General features: G+C 41.2%; 1 protein-coding gene across 2 annotated transcripts in view; it reads right to left on the bottom strand.

Annotated features, from left to right (window-relative positions):
- The window catches only part of LOC121463856 (CREB binding protein), a 147,488-nt gene that overhangs the window by 62,796 nt on the left and 62,762 nt on the right, over positions 1 to 21,930 (bottom strand). For both annotated transcript variants that reach the window (XM_041676379.1, XM_041676376.1), the window contains exon 3: positions 8,497 to 8,673. In XM_041676379.1, the coding sequence (XP_041532313.1) occupies positions 8,497 to 8,673 (177 nt within the window). The remainder of the gene's footprint in view (positions 1 to 8,496; positions 8,674 to 21,930) is intronic.

The following is a 21,930-nucleotide window of genomic DNA, read 5'->3' on the forward strand; positions in this document are numbered from 1 at the left end:
AAAGTTCCAAAGGACTACTAGAATCGGTTTAGATCAATGTTTCAATAGATTAATATTCTAAAATTAATCTTCACAATAGGAATAAAACATTCAAGATGACTAACCTCCTGGCTAACTGTCATGCTGGAAAGAAGAACGCCAATGACAAAGTGTGAGACCATACTTCACAGAAATAACACTCATAGTGAGGGGATCTCTGAGTGCCAGGCCAGCCTGGGCTACAGAGCGAGTTCCAGGACAGCCAGGGCTACATGAGAGAGAAAAAGCAAAAACAAAACTGATGCTCATTCTCACTAAAGCAACTGGAAACAAGTGGAATAGTAAAGATGATCCATAAACTAGGAAAAAGATTTGAAGTGTACATCATAATTTGCAAATAACAATAACAGAGTAATGTTTCTCTTCCTCTTGGCCATCTTCATTTTACAGGTACCCAGTGACAGGATTAGTTCAAGGTCCAATAACCATTGGCTCTTGTAGTATTTATCCATCCTCAAGGCAGGGACTCACTCAGGGGTCCCAGATGATAAGAAAAGGCAACGTCCAGGGGCAAGCACCTTGGCTAGGCTGTGAGGAGGCTATGTCACAGCTGGACCCTACCCTGAACCTCTCTGCTCTCCTCTTTCACAAAGTCACACCTTGCTAATGAAACATGCTAAGAGGCCCCTAACAGGACAGACAGCAAAGCATAAAAATCAAATAACTCAATAAAAAAAATGACCATATTCCTAAATATAAGAACTTTAATTCTTACCAATAATCAAAGAAACACAAATGAAAATAAAGATGATGACATGATTACTCCTACAAAAGTGTTCCCACTCTTGGGAAGACGATGTGGTGCTGGGGACCAGGTACACAGCCATTGCTGGAAGGCAATGGTGGTGCATGTCTTTAATCCCAGCACTTGGGAAGCAGAGACAGGTAGATCTCTGTGAGTTTTGAGGCCAGCCTGGTCTACATAGTTAAGTTCCAGAGCAGGTTCCAGAACTACAGAGATACCCTGTCTCAAAATAAATAGGTAGGTAGGTAGGTAGGTAGGTAGGTAAAAGGGATGGGTGGATGGATGGATGGATGGATAAGCAAGCAAGGTAAGTATTTTTAAACATCTATTTTCATTTTACGTGTAAGTGTGTGCCTGCATGTATTTATGGGTACCACATACGTGATAGTGCCTGCAGAAGCAAAAGGAAAACATCAGATTCTCTTCTTGAGAGGAAGGTACTAGGAACTGAACTCAGGCTCTCTGATCTTAACCACTAAGATGTCTCTCCAGCCCCCAAATATATACCTTTTTTTTTTTTCAAGACAGGGTTTCTCTGTGGTTTTGGAGCCTGTCCTGGAACTAGCTCTGTAGACCAGGCTGGTCTCGAACTCACAGAGATCCGCCTGCCTCTGCCTCCCAAGTGCTGGGATTAAAGGCGTGTGCCACCATTGCCCGGCAAATATAAACCTTTTAAAACAAGAATTAACTCATATCAAATAGGTAAACACACAAGGTAGTATAGAGTAAGAGCATACATTGGTTTGAAGATTCCAAGCCACTAAGAACACGATCAAAACTCACTGATCCAGATGTGTAGCACGATTAATAAAAACACAAACAAAAAACAAACAAACAAAAACACCCCGAGACAGAAATTAGGGTTTAACCTAAAGGTCAGAAAAATCAAAAGAGCCAGCCACTGGCTCTTATCTCTACTTCAGTGCAAACCTGCCTCCAGGAATCTCAGAATGAGACTGTGTGTGAGAGCTGTCTCCTCCCATCTTATACACCTCTCAAGGACTGGGATTAAAGGTGTGCACCACTGGGATTAAAGGTGCACTGTCACCACTTCCTGGTCTGTAAGGCTAACCAGTGGGGCTATTTTACTCTCTAATCTTCAGGAAAGCTTTATTTATTAAAATACAAATGAAATATCACTACACAAATGCATCAAGGCATAGCCCATTCATATACTAGTTGGCTTCACTAAACATGACCATATGCTCTTAGACATTGTGGCAGGTAGTCAGTTTTGACAGTTTGCTTTTTGTTTGTTGGTCTGTTCTGCAGCCTGGAGTGGTGAGCTAATATGGTAGCGACACTGCAAGACACCACTTGACCTGAGTATGGATGCTGAGAACATCTGACAACAGGAAAACATTACTGAACATTCAATGACCAAAAAATTAATTCAAAATCAAATGGGAAACAACCCCGAGCTTTGTCTGGAAGTGCTCACTGTGTTATATCACATGACTCCACCGTAGTAACCTCAGCTCTGAACACAATGTGTGTACTTTGCACTGCACATACATCATGCCAAATCAACACTAACACTACCTAAAACACCTGAGGCTCAAGACTGCATGTTTTTCTGCACATACAAATTTTTCTGTTCTTCAAGAGACATGACGATTTAATTACAGAAAACAAAGACTGAATAGTTCCCTTCTGTCATTCCTGAGCAGTAATGTTTATGAATTTGTTTTATTTTGTGTGTATGGGTGTTGTGCCTGGATGACTGACTGTCTGCACCATTTGCGTGTCTGGTGCCTGAAGAGGCTGTCCCATTTCTGGACCTAAGTTACTGGTGGTTGTGAGCTACCATTAGGGCACTGGGAACTGAACCCAGGGTACTCTGAAGAGTAGCAACCAGTATTCTTAACCTCTGAGATATCTCCAGTTTCAATGTATCAGAAAGTTTGATTTTAAAATTGAGTTTCTGGCTTGAGTTCCAATTAAAAAAAAATCATCAAATTAAATTGTGGCTTGGGACTAGTACTGAATTTCCAACAATTTCCAAAATGTCCCCACATACACTTTGCAATACATTTATACAAAGCAGCATTCTTAGCACCGACAATTATAAAATCAAACTATCAACTACAAAAATCATCGAAAATGCTCTATAAACTGCAGAAGTCAAACATTAAGATGTTTAAATTTTATATAAAAAAACAAGTAAATCTCTCATATGCAAATTAACTTTCATTTTCATAAATGTTAAGGCTTTTACACACACACACATATATACATATATATTCCAATGGTCTAAAGTAAATTTATGAACTTATGTTATCAGAAATGCTTTGTAGACCTATTTTATACACCTACATTACCACGGTCACATGAACATTTCTTGAACGAAAATGTGGTCTTGAATGGATGAAGTTTTAAAAACCTAATTCTATCCCAAGAATATACTCAGAGATATGAAAAAAGAATATATATTTGTTTATATATAAACAAGCTTACCCTGACACTCCTCTTAGAAAAGTAAGTTATTTCTAGTAAATGTTCAAGAATAAGCAAGGTTTCAAAGAATTTTGTCTTAAACATTAAGGAGAAAGGATCAAGAAAGAAGTAGTTTTCTCCCTCCATATACTCACAGACCCAAGCAGATGCATGCAGTGAGCTTTGGTTCTGAGGTGGCTTTTGAGATCTAGACACACCCAAACTCTACATGTCTTTGCTTCTTGAACACTACTCCAACACCTTGAAACACAATCCTCTGTAACTTCTGAAAATTACTTCAAAGCAAAAACCAGAGGAGCCAGAACACAACACTCTGCAATACTATTTGCTCTTATTCCCTCCAGGACCCGGCAACCACTGAGAATACAAAGCTGAGGCTTAAAACAGAAAGTGTGTATCAAATAGACACAGCTATCAAAGCCTAGCATTGTGCCATGTGCCTGTAACCTCAGTACTCAGAAGTTTGAGGCATGAGTTCAAGGCCATCCTGGGCTACATATTAAGAACCTGTCGAAACAAAACCACCACAGCTATTTCCTAGAAGAAGGGAAAAATCACTCAGAGACAATGGAACAGCATGTGGTAAGAAGGGAACACACTTATACACATCTCCTATATTCTCTAAGGAAAAGTGCCATAAGCTGGAAAACTAAGCAAGAAACATTCTGAAACCTCTCGGTGACCACAAAAACAGATTTCTTGCCTTTTTCCTGGAGGACTCTGAATCTGGTAAACCAGGTAAGGTTCAAGATGCCCCATCACTGACATGCATACTGAGATGCACAACTACTTACTGAAGTTCAGGACACAGTCCAAGAAAGTCTAGCATTCATGTCTTAGCACTCAGATGATACCAGCCTCACTGTATCCACCAGGCTATGCTGGCAGGATGCAGCACTGTAACTCTCCTCTGCCTGAAAAATCCTCTGACCGGCCATATTTCCCTCCCATTTAGAGAGAGGTGTCTATCAGCAGCTGTCCTGGCCTTGTCCAAACATATACCTCAAAATTTTAACACACAACAAAAACAAATTATAACCTCATACTCATGAGCAATTTAAAATAAGCTAAGCAGCATACCTAATGAATCTCCATTACATCCTTAAGAATACTGAAATCCCTTCTATAGTGTTGTTTCCAACGTTTCTTATTTTAAAAACTCACATATAGGAACTTCCTATCAGAAAATAACCCTGCAGGGACCTGCTAGGCCATGGAGATGCAGTTCTTTTATTTCTTAAACATTTTCTGCCTAAGAAAAGTAAGTTCTACCTCAAACACTTGTTCTATGAAAATGGCTGCAAGTCCAATCCAAAGCTTGGAGAAAATGTCACCAGGAATCAGGTGCTTTTCTTGGAAATGGGCAGGGGCTAACAGAAAAAAAACCTGGGTGTGGAACAACTCTTCCACAGGGATGGCCTAAGACCATTGGAAAACATAGATATTTACACTATGATCCGTAACAGTAGCAAATTATAGTTATAAAACCAACAAGAATAATTTTCTGGCTGGGGGTCAGCATACCATGAGGAACTGTATTAAGGGTCACAGCATTAGGAAGGTTGAGAACCACTATAAGGTCTCTGTGGCATCACCTTCACCTCTCCTTGCCTTGGTGAGGCCTTGTCTGATGGTTCTATCTTAACTACTGCAAGGCACACAGGCCATTGGGGTTTTCTGTTTTCCACTAAAGGGCAAGCTCGCCTTCTCTCACAAATCCCCTCTAGGGCTCCTACCATACCTGGGCCCATAGCAGGGCACAGCAAACCTAATGAAAGAATCAAACAAATGACTGCATATCATTCCATTCTCAACACCAGACGGAATGCTGAGATCATGAGGGAAGGGAGAAGAGTCCCTTGGCCCACAGCTATGAAGCTTCAGTTGCCCATGAAGAACATAACCTGTGTAATTTGGCATCAGTGTCCCTAACGTGAACTGTTTGGAACCAAAGTCTACTGGCTCCTAAAAATTACCTCTTGTGCTGGTTAGTTTTTGTCAGCTTGACACAAGCTCAAGTGGTTCTGAAAAAAGCGAACCTCAGTTCCAAAAAATGCCTCCATAAGAGTGGTGTCTAGGCAAGTTTGTGAGGCATTTTCTTAATTAATGATTGACGTGAAAGGGTCCAGCCCAATGTGGGGGATGCCACCCTTAAGAAGGTGGACTTGAGTTTTAAAAGGCACACCGAGCAAGTCATGAGAAACAAGCAGTAGCATTCCTTCCATGATCTTTGCTTCCGTGACTACAGGTTTCTGCCTTGAGTTCATGTCTTGACTTCTCTCAATAATGGACAGTGATATGGAAGTGTAGGCCAATTAAAACTTTTTCTCCCCAAGATGCTTTTGGTAGTTTAACACAGAAACAACTCTCAAAGTATAATTCCCTCCAACCCTGGTTCCTCCAAAAAGGGAGAAGGTCATTAGTTCAGGGCATTTTATTTTTCTTTTTTAATGTAGCAGATCTAGTTTTTTATATCAATGTTTCCTTGCCATGTAAAATCTATGCATTTTAAGACACCAGATATAATGAAGAAAAATTCAAGAAAGATCACAATACACAGTTAAGGAACTGCAAACAAACTGTGTAAGCCTAGGCTAAGGAAACCTTTCCCAAGTGAGCTCAGGGCAGCTAAAACATTGGGATACAATTAAAACCCCACGAAAAGGAAACTGCATGGCCATGAACAAGCCAAATTCCCTTAGAACCTCAATTTCCACGCCAATAAATGGGATCTGTGAATGATGCCTCTCAAGAAGTCATTGCAGGAATAAGGTAAATACACACTGAAAAAGATGCCATGCAGTCTGTGCCTTGACCTCTTTACTTCAATGCTCCACTGAAAGTTGTTCCAGAATGTTCATGGGCACATGGCTTGACATTGCCTGGCCCATCCTGTGCCACCAGAATAAACAGTACAGGTAAAGGACCTAGTTTACTCCCCAAAGGTATCTAAGAATCTTTCTCAAAAGTTCACATGTGCCTTTATAAGAAAACTGCCTGGAGTGAGCACTACAGCTTTTGTAGACAAAAATGTTTCCTTAGCTTACTGTGATTGAGGGAGCCAAGGGAAACAGTGTTGACTGAATTCGTCCAATATTCCAGAAAATAAAAGAACAAGGCATACTGCTACTGATCCTCCTGACCATCCTTCAAAGCAGAGGTTCCCAACAGGGACAGTTGTACCCCAGGGAACATATTTTGTTAATGCCTGGCAATACTAGATTGTAATGACCAGTACAGAGGAAGGGTCATAGGTTACTGTCAAACATTACCAAGGTTCCAGGTGGCCCTGTAGGAAAACACTTGTTATTGCAGAGGCTGAAAGGAGCCCTGTTGTAGTACTGAAAGGAGAAAGCTCTGCTGAGTCCCTCTGTGAAACCCTTGGACACTATACCTGGAGAATTTAGATCTCCAAAGTAGCAGCCAAGGCTGGCAGAGGGTCCTGGAGTACAGGGATTCTGTCACTCTGGAGTAGAGTGGAAAGGAGAGGACAAGAAGACAGAGAAAAATTGAAAGAGGAAAGGAAGGAGGACATTAGGTAAGGGATTCCCCTGTTTAAAACATAGAATACAACAAAAGAAAAAAATAACTCAATGAAGCCTAAATGTGTGCCTGGGTACCAAGCAGGCACAGGCAATGACAGCTGGACCCAGAGTTCATGCCACTGTCTTCTGAGGGAGAACTAATAACAAAACATGAGAGAGGTCAGGCAGTATATGTGGCTTCCAGATCCCAGAGGCTAACACTGTTCCCATAACCCTAGACAACTCTGGCAACCAAAAGCTACTGTAAGGAAGGTAGGAGAGCTAAAGGGACTGTCATAAGAACAAAAATCAGAAAAATCACTGAGTGGTTTTGAAAACAGGCGGGTTTTACTGCTTTAAAAAAAAAAAAAAAGAAAGAAAGAAAAGAGGACTGGAGAGATGGCTCAGAGGTTAAGAGCACTGACTGCTCTTCCAGAGGTCCTGAGTTCAATTCCCAGCAACCACATGGTGGCTCGCAGCCATCTGTAATGAGATTTGGTGCCCTCTTCTGGCCAGCAAGGATACAGACAGACAGAACACTGTATACATAATAAATAAATCTTTAAAAAAAAGAAAAGAAAAGAAAGACAAGTATTAACAGTGATAGCCTCTTCCCACTGTTTCTACTTTCTGACTGTGCACTTAGTGGAGAAAGGCCTCAACACTTACGTCCCAAGAGCTTCAGAACAGTGCTCTAACACTGTAAACACTGTTATTCTCTTAATTCTGGGATATACTAAAGTTAGAGAAGCTCTTACAGGGGGGAAGAAAAATAAACAACACTCAGGAACTCTTTGTGCTAGTATTTCAAAATTAGCTTTTCAAGGCCAAAAGACAACTTTCTAAAAAGCATGGTCAACTTTTTGCTAAGACTTGTCAAATCATTACTGTAGAAGTATATGGACATATGGAAGGCTCACTGTCACCAAAAAACACAAGGAAGAAGGGAAGTGACCACCTGCACATTATGCCTTCAGCTGTTGAGATGTTACCACTGAGGACCAGAGGCCAGCCCTCAGTGTTCTAAACTAACAGATTCTATTCTGGGCAAAAGGAGACACTTCCATTAATACCTTGGTTTGTTGGGTTAGAGATTCCACAGACAAATTCCTGTTATAACTGGGAACTCTTAGGAAGAATGAAGATGCCGGGCAGTGGTGGTGCCTTTAATCCTTTAATCCCAGCACTCGGGAGGCAAGGGCAGGCGAATCTTTGTGAGTTCAAAGCCAGCCTGGTCTACAAGGGCTAGTTCCAGGACAGGCTCCAAAGACACAGAGAAACCCTGCCGGGGGGGGGGGGAGGATGAAGATGTGAAATCATCTATAAAGTCATACCCAACATCTGCCTCATCAGTACTACATAATTCTTGTAATACAAATGTCTTTTGACTGTAACAAAAATCAATCTTCTACTGACAGCTTCAACCTACTAACAAACAGCAAGGTAAGTCAGTCTTGATGATACTCAGAATTTTGCAAAAGTAAAATAATTCACACACAATTCCATCAACAAAAGGAATCTGGAAAAAGCAGCTAAATCAACCTTCCCTACCCATCTTGTTGCTAGTTCAACCAGAAAATACAAAGCTCACTGTGCTCTTCAGCTTTGTGGGTTGCATTCCTATCACCAATAGCACACTCTCAGTTACAGCTTTTCAATATAAGCACCATAAAATCCATATGCCAAAGCACCCACAAAGACCCAAAGTACAGAAAACCAAGGGCAACTTACCATATTTGGCACATTGGTGACTGAAGTATTCTTGATATCTGTAGGAAAAGCAGGCAAACTATTGACCATGCTCTGCTTGCTGGATAACTGGGGGTTCACTCCAGTGGCTCCCATCTGCTGCCCTCCAGTTTGACTAAAGGGTTGTCCAAATGGACTTGTGTTACCAGTCATTCCCATCTGAAACAAAACCAAGAACAAACATCTGTCATGACACAATCAATCACAAATGAAAAAAAAAAAAAAGATGTTAGAAATGCTAGCCTGACCACTGAGGACAAGGTATGATCTCCTCTAACCCCTCCATCCAGTTATAAATAAAAGCCTCATTATCAGAGTTTGTTATTAGAATCGTGGAAAGACGAGTTTCATTTACAAAGTTAATTCTACAAATAGAAAGCTAACAAAGTGGCTTAAACGACCCCCATCCTAACCACCATCCCAGAAGAGGCAGCACTTTCCTCCCCTCCCTACCGGCCAAAGCCCTGTCCAGCACCAGCAAGTCCTACACAGCAGAGGGCCCCAGTTGATCATGGGGGCTTCTCCAGCGAATCTTTAATTACTCCCTAAGTGCTTTGCTTCTCTCGGGTTACTCATCGGATTTTTAACTAAGTTTCAACTAGTTCAAAATGCAGAGTAGGAACATTAGCAACGAAAGGATAAAATATGTGGGCTCTGCATTAAAAATGATCCAGCCAGGCAGGTGATGGTGAGTGAGGAGGGTGAAAACTGAAGGCACACTAACTGCCAACTTCACAACAGTAGAGACTGTAACACCCATTATTACACATGCTGAATATTTTCTCTAATAGAGTTTTTTTTCTTTTAGACTAAGCTGAAATAAAACCAACTATCCAGTAAATTAAGGCTAGGTCAGGAAGGAGGGACTCCCACCTCTGCTTCCAGGCCAGCCACACACAGGTCCAATTAGCTCCAACATCCTTGAGTATATGTGGGAAACCCCAAAATAGTGTCCAAATAAGTACCTGGTCCCCTTGAGGAGGAATAAAGAAACAGGGTGCTCTCGTTGACCACCTTTTTTTTTTTTTTAACAGAGCTTTACATTTTTTACATTTATATTCTTTACATTCTTCTCTGATGTCTATTACTTGCTCTGCATGTCTGGCATCATATTTTGTTAGATGTTTGGAGTGGGAAGAACAATCTTGAGCAGGAAGACCTCCAAGGGCCAAAGTTCTATTCAAGAAATTACAAGTAAGCTGGGGTGCTGTAGAATAATCCTGTACATTGTGAAAATGTGTTGCTCTCATTAATAAAAAAATATTAACTGAGTTAATAAAAAAGGCACGCAGGAAGTATAGGTAAGACAACCAGACTAAGGATGCTGGGAGGAAGAAGGACAGAGTCAGGAATCTGGAAGGTTGCAAACATGTAGGAAGAAGCAAGATGAATGTGCTGTACTGAGAAAAGGTACCAAGCCATGTGGCAAAGCATAGATAAGAAATATGGATTAATTTAAAATGAGTTAGCTAGTAATAAGTCTGAGCTATTAGCCGAGCATTTACAATTAATATTAAGCCTCTGCGTTGGTTATTTGGGAAGCAGCTGCCAAAAAGACAGGAAAAACTCCACCTATACTGGGGATGCTCAGAAGATAATTTCACTATATGTTCTAGGTCATAGGTTTCATACCCAACAACATACACTGGTTAACTTCTACCTAAGAAATCACTACCACACTCAGCTGGTAAGCTCACTCTGTATAATGTATATTCCTTTCATGGCAGTCAATCTTTTTGCTTCCAAGGTCTCTAAATCACTTAATTTCTTTTAGCTCTAAAAGTCTAGGTTGCAAACAAATCCACACACAACACAACTAACTCCAACTAATGTTAATAATGCCTACATGCCAAAGGGGAAGGGAAGAGGAGTTTGCTATGTGCACCTGAGCTTTCTCACCTATCTGAAAGTGAACCCATTCTAGCTGCAACTTTTGTACTAGGTATTTAATGTAAGTAATCAGAAACACAAATCCTTCACCAAACCCAGCAATGAGGCTCAACCCCGAGTTCAGGAGACTTAGGTCAAGGCAGTAGCTAAGTGAGTACAAAGGGCATTCCTGATTGGAACAAGACTCCAACTGTCATCTCAAACTCAGAAAAACAAACAGAATTTTTTGTTCTCAGAAAGCAACACACTAGGTTAACTCAAGTAGCAACCACTACTCTATGTTTTATTACATAACTCAGGCAGGCCATTATACACTTGATGGAAAAGTGCTTTACCAACTGAACCATCTCACTGGCCCTCACGTACTGTTCTTAAGGGCCTGGGATTTAAAAAACAGTAACAAAAACTCACAGAAGTAAAACTTCCCATTTCTAAATTTCTCTATTTTGAACCAAACCTTTTTGAGCGCATGCTTTCCTTCAGCCACAATCAATCCACCCTCACTGTTCACGAGTATTTGCCAATGTCTGCTATGAGCCATGCCCAGTTAAGAATGTATAGAGCTTTCCGACTCTCCAAGGACTTGGCTTCTTATATACTTGAACTTGACAAACATTAAAAAAAAAACCAACCAATGTTGGCGAGAGGCTTCCAGATTAATTAGAATACAACAGCAAGAATAATTAGCACCAAGAACCAAAGTAGGTAGCATGCAGGGTATGGGAAAGGTCCAGTGCCATCATATGACCCTGCACTGAAGAAAGAGACCACAAGTACCAGAACAATAAACTTCCCCCAAGGGCTCTCTATGATTCTGAAAGCATACCTAACCCATTCTTTATTTATGTATTTTATGTATATGAGTGATGTATTTGCATGTATTCCTGCGTGACAGAAGAGGGCACCAGATCCAGTATAGATGGTTGTGAGGCACTATGCAGGTGCTGGAAATTGAACTCAGGACCTCTGGAGGAGCAGTCAGTGCTCTTAACCTCTGAGCTATTTCTCCAGCCCCTGAACTATTCTTTTAAAAAGTCTTTTTCTGCCGGGCGATGGTGGCGCACGCCTTTAATCCCAGCACTCGGGAGGCAGAGGTAGGCGGATCTCTGTGAGTTCGAGACCAGCCTGGTCTACAGAGCTAGTTCCAGGACAGGCTCCAAAGCCACAGAGAAACCCTGTCTCGAAAAACCAAAAAAAAAAAAAAAAAAAAAAAAAAGTCTTTTTCTGAAACTGCAAACATTCTTGAACCATTCCAAAGACCACCTTGCCAAGGTAAACATCAGGAGTGTGTATCTGGTCAGATAGGTTAGTATTTGCCTGATTAGACTCTAGCACTTTCTAGCTGGTTGGTTTTAAGGAAAAATACTGTATTTCAAAATATTCTCATAGGTTTCTTTAGAAAATGTCTTCCTCCCTCTCTATTCCAATTACCTCAACTCCTTTCTTTAATTTTAAATTACTAAGATATCGTCTTGCTGCATTTGTTGCCTAGGTTGGCTTTGAACTCATGATCCTCCCATCTCAGCCTTGTGTACATTAGCACACTCAACTTTCTTCAGGAAATTTCTTCACATCTTTTCTCCTTGACAAGCTGACCATTTCAGCATGGCTTCAAGTCCCAAAAGGTTAAGAATCATAGGCAAAGTCTTAGGTCATAGACAGCACACCGCAGGCATCCAGTTCAAAGAAACTCACTACACATTTTCAAAGTTAGGGCAAAAGTCCCATCCTGAACCTATAACAAAAAACTACAGACTAACTAAGGAGGTCCAAACTTTAGCATCTGGCACCACACCCTTTCCTGCACCAGTCCATTCTCAGTCAGATCAGAGCTAGTAGCTAAATTTTGAGTCAAAAACGTAGACCTAAGTCTCCAAGAAGCCACCACAGTTCGTATCAAGTGGCTTGTCCCATCTTAAAAAAAAAAAAAAAGAGAGAGAGACAGATTAAGTAGAAATCAATGACCTTAGCTGCACATTTAAGGAAAAGCCATTCACTTTAGAATATCTAGATTTCTGGATTACCAATTCTGTATCCATTCTTCATTGATCAAGTCAAATTATTTATAGCCGCCAAGTCTAGGCTAATACTTAGCACCAGTGCTCACAATCAAACAATAAAATTGAGATGTCTAAACCAATCAGTAATCAAAATACTTAGTCCTTTTAATTTCCTAATAGTTACTTGTTAATAATCTAATAAATTTAAAGCTAAGTTTATCAGATTTAGTTTAAACTTGCTACTGAAACTCTTGAGTATAACCCAAAGCAAAAAAGGAACTGTCAGTGATAATTCAAGTTCATCTCAAAAGACAGAAAAGTAAAGTAGGAGTCAAAAACAAAACCAACAAAAAAAAAAATAAAAAAAACAAAAAAAATTAAAAAAACCAACAAGAACTCTCCTAAAATGGAATCTATTAAATAATGCTTCACAGCTCTATCTACTTGCCATGAAAAAGCACAGTGATGATGTATGCCAATCAGTCACCTAAGAATCTGCTTATCTGGCAATGTCCTTCTTCACTAGGAGAATAAAATTATGCAAATTGCAGTCCTAATGAGTGAAATGTACACAACAGGTAGGTAAGAGAGTCTGTGCAGCCAAGGTAGGAGATCCACTGAGCTCGGGAAGGGCCTGTGGGCTAGGGAGAATCCCATGCAAGCTTTGCTCACTGACACAAGGGCACTCATGGCAAACTGGCAATTATCCAGCAACCAGACAGAAGCTGCTCAGGTCCTGGGTCGCACAACCACAATCAACTGACAGCCTTCAACACAATGGAAGAAAGGATGGGCTATCCTTCTGACAGATACCATCATAAAAAGATGATGGAAAGCACAGAGCATTGTTCAACTCTACAGAGTTGCCAACAGTACTTATGCCAATCCATGCCGAGTCTGTCTTGGGCATAAAACCAGGAGATCTTGCTTCCCTCAAACATTTATCTCACATTGAAGGTGCTTAATTTTTGGGGAGAGAACTCAAAAAATGACCACTCAAAGGCATCACCACTTTAAGACCTCCCCTCCCCCAGCAAGAGCATATGTCAGTCCTGGAGAAAGCAAGTCACTGAAGCCAGGGCACAACAGCACAGCATGATGCGGGGAAGGGGTTAGGGGGAGACGCTGCTGTCTTTTTTCTATTTTCTAAATTTTGGAAGCGAAGGCTGGTCAAGTGTTGATTTCACAAGCTTTGAAGATCTCTGAGTTCAGATCCTTAGCACTAATGTAAAAACTGGGAACCGAGTCAGGCTGTGGTGGTGCACGCCTTTAATCCCAGCACTCAGGAGGCAAAGGCAGGCAATCTGCGAGTTCAAGGGGTGAGTTCCAGGACAGTCAGAACTACAAAGAGAAACCCTGTCTCAACACTCCTCCCAATAAACAAACAAACAAACAAACAAATAAATAGCCAGGCACAATAACATACACCTTTGTAAGTCATAATCACACCAACACATACTTATACCATGCACACAAACAAATAATAATAAACAGTATAAAAATAACTAGATAGTAGTCACCTGGTCATGCTAAAAATGCTGAAGACACTTTAGAGTTGATTTCTACAGGATGGCAGTTTTGTATTTGATCACAACACAAATAGGAGAACAATCTGTCAATAAAGCAAATTCTCTTGCCTTACTTTCTATGCCAACAAACCTTGGCTCTGGTGTAAGACCCCATTATGTTCTAACCTAGAGACACACTTCTCTCTCCCCCCAAAACCAAACAAATCTGGGCACCAGAACACTAACCCATTAGCCTCAATGAGCACCTCTGGTTGCAGAAAGCCTTCTCAGTTTGCTTCAATGGGAAACAAGTACTATTTCCTACTTATAATGATATAATAAAACAAGCTCTGGGCTCCAAAAGAACACAAAGATTCTCTGTACTACACTAACCAAGAGAGCATCCTAACTGTTCACCTTCCTCTCCAAACTCATCAAACAAGATCTCTATCAAATCAAAAAGACAAGTCACAGAAATACAAAAGCTAGAGGGCTTAAGGCAAATGGCACTGACATTGAAGAAGGCCCCTTCCCAGGGCAGGCTTTACAGGAGTGCTATGCCACACATCTACCTTCTTGCCTCTCTGCAGGACAGGAGCAGAGAGAGGCATTTTCTCCATATTGAGACCACACCGGTGATAGCTCCTCTCCCAAAAGAGCAGTCCACACTCCACTGGGCTGAAACAATGGGCAGACAACTGGAATTGTCGGTAGGGACAGAACAGAGGATTTTTGTTTAAAGTATTAACACTTGATATGAACATGTGTGTTGTGTGTGTGTGTGTTAAAAGATATATTATTAGATATTCAAAGGAGGCCAATTCCTAAGAGCTCCAAGAATGAATATTGCTTACCCATGAGAAAATGAATTTAAGCTAATGCAATACTCAGAGAACAAGCAGCTCAGCCCTGACCTCAAAGAACCCCATTCCTCATGTCAGAGTTTTACTGCACACATAACCACTCATGAAGTCAATCATCCCACAACAAATGCACAAAACAGGAACATTCAGGTGACCACAGTACATTTGCATCTCCAGATGACCATTCTAATATTGAAAGGAAGGTCCAACGAAATGCCAGACAGATATGACCAAATCTAATGGGACAGGTTATGTGAGCACCAGGAAGGGGAATACAAGCAGACACATGCAGCCATGCAGGAGCTCACAAGGACTCAGCAGGACCATGGGGAATGCTTCCAGTGACAAGTGCTAAGTTTGGTATGATTTCAGTAAGACCAGGAGTTATTTTTCCAAAAGTAGACTTCAGTTTTCCTCATAATTTTATATACACTTAAACCACATACCATAACAAATGGAGGGAGGGAGACCTGAAAACATACCCCCCAAAAAAGTATGACTTTTAGTCAAAGCTGCTACCTGTCACTTCACAGACAAGCAAAGGGTTGCCTAGAAAGCTCAGGAACATCAGAGATCAGCTCAAGACCTCACCCTAAGTGTCATATACTCAAACCAGAGGCACTGTCCTACACCAGGAACATTCAGGTGACCACAGTGCATTTGTCCTACACCAGGAACATGACTGTCCATCCCCACTGCATATAACTATGTCTTCTAAGTATACCACACTGAAATGAGAACCACTGAACAGAGACACTGGCTCTGTCCACAAAGACCTGGAAAACTACAGCCAGCAGGACAATGGCAATACAATGTCTGATGTAAGGGGCGTACAAATATTAGCACACTGCCCCAAGTAAGATGCCATTTACAGAAGCAGGAATTTCTTGTAGTTGAGCCTGTGAGCTTTGGGGTCTGAATGGTGGCTCTGCCACTTGTTATCTGTGTGACCTTTCCTGGGCAGTTTACTTAAGTCTCTCCATGTTTTGGTGTACAATGGTGATGAAAATACCTCCTTCTAATGGCTGTGTAAGGATTTGAAAAAAAAAAATATTCATGAAGAATTCCAAATTGGAGCTACCATAGAGAAAGTACACAAATGCTGACTACTTGTACTCTGATGATTATTCTGAGGCTTTGGGGGTCAAATTCCACTAAATATGGCTTCTTTCCAAAGTTTGCCTACAATAATAATGAAATAAAGGAGCAGAATTTTGAGAATGTCAAGTGACTGGGAGCAGCTTACACACAAATTGGCAGCAAAAGGGCAGCGGGATCATTGTATCAGATTGAGAGAAATGTTCTGAGGACTATGAAAAACACAAGGATGAGAGAGAGCATTCTTAGGGCTCACTACCTGTAGAAATACCATGAAGAGACAATTATTTTCAAACTATCCAGGTAAATCATAAATATTTTCAACTTGAAGACTTTGTTCATCCCAATTTAAAAGATATTAAGAAGCAATTGAGTATGGTAGTACCCACCAATGGCCCCAGTACCTAGGAAGCTGAGGCAGGAGAATCAGACTAAGTTACATAGGAAGACTATCTCAAGAAACATAAAGAAACAGAAAATATACTGGCATAATGCACATTAGCTAAAATTTGAACAAAAACTTGAACAATAATGCTCATGAATAAAGAAACTAAGGTGCTTCCTGCTAGCATGTGGGCCACACAGCAACTGCTCCACTTGGTGCATCTTCATTATGATATGACAGGTTAGTTAAGCAGAGAGATCAGAAAAGTATAACAGCCAGACTGGCCTGCCTTACAGATCAGGCAGCAATGACACACACCTTTAATCCCAGAACGAGAGAGGATTATAAAACAGGAGGAGACAGCTCTCAGTCTCAGTCTCACTCTGAGATTCATGGAGGCATGATCGCCATTTCAGTCTGAAGTAGAGGTAAAGAGCCAGTAGCTGGCTGTTTTACTTTTCTGATCTTCAGGCAAGCTTTATTCATTAAAATACAAATGAAATGCCATTACACTTTCAACCTTTCTCTACACCAACATTTCATACACCAGTAATGGCAATGCCATAGGCAGCACATTCTTTCTCTATGCAATGAAATACACATAAAACCACAGATTTAAATGAGTTTTATAAAAAACAGTATGATTCAGCTGGATGCTGGTGGCGCACACCTTTAATCCCAGCATTATGGAGGCAGAGGCAGAGGCAGAGGCAGGTGGATCGCTGTGAGTTTGAAGACAGCCTGGACTACACAGCGAGTTCCCAAGACAGTTATAACTATAAAGCGAAACCCTGACTGGAAAAAACAAACCAAAAGAAAATAAAACAAAAAACAACAACGAAAATATGATTCAGTACATTCGAAACAAAAAAATTAAATAATTTAAGGGCCAGTAATATTCATTCTTTCTAATGGAAAGAGGAACCATTATTATTCTAGACTATGGCTACATCATTTGTAAAGCAAAAGCATTTCTCTCTTGGCAACCCACCACTGCTAGAAAAGAGTCAAGAAGAATAGTTTTCATGGAAAGACATGGCTGTATTCAGTTGGCAGCTATCACCCACTTGCTCTTGGAATCCTTCCAGCACCTCAACTTGATGAATGGAAAGTTAAGGAACATACACCAGTAATGGCAATGCCATAGGCAGCACATTCACCAACCAGAGTACACCTGGGAAGCAGAAATGCGGGAGCTGATACGGGTCGGTAACAGTGCCATCCTGGGAGCACTGAGGAAGACACAGCCCCAGATCTTAACACTTGCTACCAACCCTACTTGCAAAAGTACTTAAAACATTTCTCGTGTTTCCTTTGGCACCTTGGCAGAGCAGTAAGAACTCCAGGCCTGGGACACTAGAATTTTTTGGTAATGAAGTCATACTCAGTACCAGTGTTATGCATCAGCAGGCCATGATCTTTGAAGACACTATCTCTTTAGGATGCAATCTATGTTCATTGATACGCAAAACACTGGACTGGGAGCAGTTGGAAACTTGTTTCTAATCCTGCTCATAACTAGCCACATGATAGGGACGAACCTCTTGCCTCCCTTAAGTTGTTTTTCATACGTAAAACAGGAACATTCAGGTGACCACAGTGAAACTTTCACAATTCTTTCATATTTTAAGTTTTATGCCTTTTTAAAGTTTCAATCAGTGCTTAAATTACAGGACAGTCTTACACTCTGGGAAATGCAGGTATTCACAGTGAGGAACAATTTGGGATCCCAAATCTGACTGGCCCTCGGTAGCAATGAAGAAGGGAAAGAGAAGATAATGGGAGACATGAGGGAAAATATCATTTTCCTTTATCAACACATTTTTAATTCAAACTGTAACTCAGCTATATGACAAGCAGAATTGATCATCACTGGATAAACTACACGTGTCCCAAACCCTCTACACACAAAGGACAGATATGCCATCCTTCACCATTCACAGTCCACTCACTGATGAAAATGACAAATGATACTAGAGGAAAATTCAAAGGAGCAACGTAATGTAAGCATCAATAATGCAAGAACCAGAACAATGGGAAGGAGGACAGAGTAGGACCCAAAAGAAAGCAAGCACAGGAAATGCACCTCTGCTACACCAGGGCATGAAACAAAAACAAGCTCTCTTTGAGAAAGGTATGTATTTTCATGCGTGCGTGCATGCGCACACATGCGTGCTTTGTACATGTGTATGCCACATGCATATGGATACCCACAGAGTCTAGAAGACCACTGAAGCTGGAGTTGCAGGCAGTTATAAGCTGCCCAAAGTGGGTGCTAGGAACCAAAACTCAGGTCCCAAAGGAAGAGCAGCCAAGTGTTCTTTAGCCACTAATCCATCTCTCAAGCCGCAAGAACAAGTTCTTGAAAGAGGCTGTTAGCTTTATCATGACAATGAGAGAACAGTATGTGGGGTGAGCTCTAGGTGGGAACTACAGGGATACAAACAGGTTCTGTGCTGTTCACTCCTGACGAGCTTTATACATAGGTGACAACAGGAGGCCTGGAATGGGTAAAGGTAAACCGAGAACTCTCAAAGGTGACTGTCATTTGCATTTTAAGACATGTGCAAAACTCTATAACATATCAAATACTTAACTGTAAAAAGCACTATCAAAAAGATCATGGACAAACGACACTCTTACATCAAGGGCTTCTGACTAGTGATGCCTGCTTGTCAGAGGACTTGGAGGTGGCTAAAAGCTGTAGCACCTGAAACACAGAGACCCAGAGAAGCTCAAAAGAAGGGAGAAGCAGAGTCAAATGACTGGCGGGCTACTGAGACAACTTTCACAGTATAAACAGCATCTGATTAGTGACAGAAACACCTTGTAAGAGTAAAATGAAAAGGGCAGACCACAAAGTATATAATCCTCAAGAAACATGTACAGAGCAAGTGTTGGGGGGCGGAGTACAACCTCAAAACATTTAGTGATTAATCTGGAGGGTTTTCTTTCTTTAAACTCTATTTTATGTATTAGTGTGTATGTGCGTGTGTGTGTTAACAGAGTGAACATGGAGGTCAAAAGACAACTTTGTGAAGTCAGTTCTCTTACCTTCATGGGAGTTCCAGGGACTAAACTCAGGTTATCAGGTTTGCATGGCTAGTCCTACTTAACTGTTTCAACAGCCCCAGGTTTTTCTCTTTTAAAACTTCTGAATTATTTAAAACATCTACACCAAATATTATTTTATCACAAGACTGTAAACTGTCACACATTGCTCTAATAATGTATGATAGTGTAACTAGGAAAATAACTGAATGAATGAGATTTGGCCACCACTATCAGATCTTTACCACCAGTCTCTGCTGAAAAGGTAGGAAGGAGGGAAAACAGAAACAAGTGTCAAGCTCAAACAGCTTATGTTTACTGCTTCAGCAATCATGTGCTGGCTCCTGGTAAAACAAAGGTTCAATTATCACTGCAATTTGAACTGTGGTTCAATTGTGGCAGCCAGAGATGCTGCTTCATTAGGATTTATTTGGTACCTGAAAATTGGAAAGCTTACAAAACAGACTGGAGTCAAATTTTCCTTCCAAGTTCAAACAGTAAGATGTCATTACATTCACTAAACAACAACAAATAAAAAACACAGAAGGGAGCCACCTTATATAAGGAACAGACTGTGCCAGCAATGAGACTTATATGGGGCCTATTATATAGTCCCACCTGCTGCTGCTGTTTCCTTTTTTTCCTTTTTTTTCTCCCGAAACAAGGTTTCTCTGTGTAGCCCTGACTGTCCTCAAACTCAGAGATCCACCTGCCTCCTGGGTGCTGAGATTAAAAAGTGTACACCACCACCCAGTTGGCCTACCAGTTTCACTCAGCTCTGTTGCTGGGATTTTAAAAGGCAGCAGTCCTACACACGTTTATCAACCAAGAACAAAGTATCCGCTAGTTATCTTTCAGAATGTACTGTGGAGTGGTAAAAGTACTACACAGGAAGGGCAAGTATTCTCATGACCAGGGTAATAGACATAAGACCCAAAGAAATCAGATGAGTGCTTTCACCTCATCAAATGGATGGATCTCTAGGTGGAGAGAGGATTTCCAGACCAAGAAGCCAGTCTCAACAAACCAAACCAGAACTGGGCCTGGAATACCCACTATAAAACACCAGTAATGTTCAACATCATCAGCAAGAAAGAAATCGTGACAAGACACTGGAAGAAGCTTCAAAGTTTATCTCTACTCTAGTAACCTAAACATCTATAATATCACAAGTATGTAACCATCTGTCCAGAGAAAGGCGGGACTTTTTTGTGTTTTTGCAACAGGATCTTATTAGGTAGTTCTGGCTCTGGCTGGTCTGGAACTCACTAGGATAGCATCAAATGATAGCCTCAAACTATGCGATCCTGGGATTAAATGCATATGCCACACCTAGCTTATAAAAGATCTTTTATTATTTCTTTGTGTAGAATGTATGTGAGTGTGGGTGCATGCTTACCACACCACATGTATAGTAGTCAGAGGACAATTTTGAAAACTGGTTCTCTCTTGCTGGACAGTAGTGGTGTATGCCTTTAACCCAGAACTTGGGAGGCAGAGGCAAGCGGATCTCTGTGAGTTTGAGGTCAGCCTGGTCTACAAGAGCTAGTTCCAGAACAGGCTCTAAAAACTACAGCGAAACCCTGTCTCGAAAAACAACAAGAAGAAAAAAGGAAATTGGTTCTTTCCTTCTGCCATGGGTTCTAGCAATCAAACTCAAGTACCAGTGATGGAGGAAGGTCATTGGCTAATAAAGGAACTGCCTTGGCCCATTTTATTGGTTAGAAGATAGGTGGAGTAAACAGAACAGGATACTGGGAGGAAGAGGAAGTGAGCTCAGAGTCTCGACCGCTCTGCTCTCAGGAGCCTGAGAGAGACGCCATGCCCCGCTCCCGGGATGAAGCTCTGACCCAGGATGGACTAGGCTAGAATCTCCCTGGTAAGCGCACCTTGGGGTGCTACACACAGATGATTAGAAATGGGCTAAATTAATATGTGAGAATTAGCCTAGAAGAGAATGGGCCAAGCAGTGTTTAAATGAATACAGTTTGTGTGTTGTTATTTCGGGGCATAAGCTAGCCGTGCGGGCGGCTGGGGTGCTGGGGACGCAGCCCCGCCGCCCTTATTACTACATACCAGGATTTCACAGCAAGCACTTTCATCTGCTAGCTTATCTGAGGCAAGCTTGGTCAATAGAACAAGTTCGAAACTAGACAAGGTTATATAGTCAGTAGTCAGTGTGTGTGTGTGTGTGTGTGTGTCTCCCTCTCTCTCTCATACACACACACACACACAGAGACAGACAGACAGAGAGAGAGAGAGAGAGAGAGAGAGATATCAAACAAAATAGAGAGAATGGAAAAAAACAAGAATGAGCTGGCTATCAATGTTTATGAGCTAAAAACACCATCTTGGAAAAACAGCATTCACAACAATGACAACAAGATGAAAGTTGCTCAAATCTGACAATCAAATCATAAGGACTTAGTCAAAGAGTTAGAGTTGCCCATCTCCTTTTGCTTCCCTCCCGTTGGCTTACAGAACCCTCTGTGACAGTAGCAACAGCAGTAGATAAAACAAAGGCTAAGTCATACAACCCAGAGAGCACTGTTGCCAAAAAGGTAATGACCCCCCAAAATCACTCAAAATATACACACATACACAAACACACACTTACATAT

The sequence above is a fragment of the Microtus oregoni genome, unplaced genomic scaffold (assembly GCF_018167655.1).
Source record: "Microtus oregoni isolate MIOR12 unplaced genomic scaffold, Mior012 000027F_ref0000203, whole genome shotgun sequence".
NCBI classification, from domain to species: domain Eukaryota; kingdom Metazoa; phylum Chordata; class Mammalia; order Rodentia; family Cricetidae; genus Microtus; species Microtus oregoni.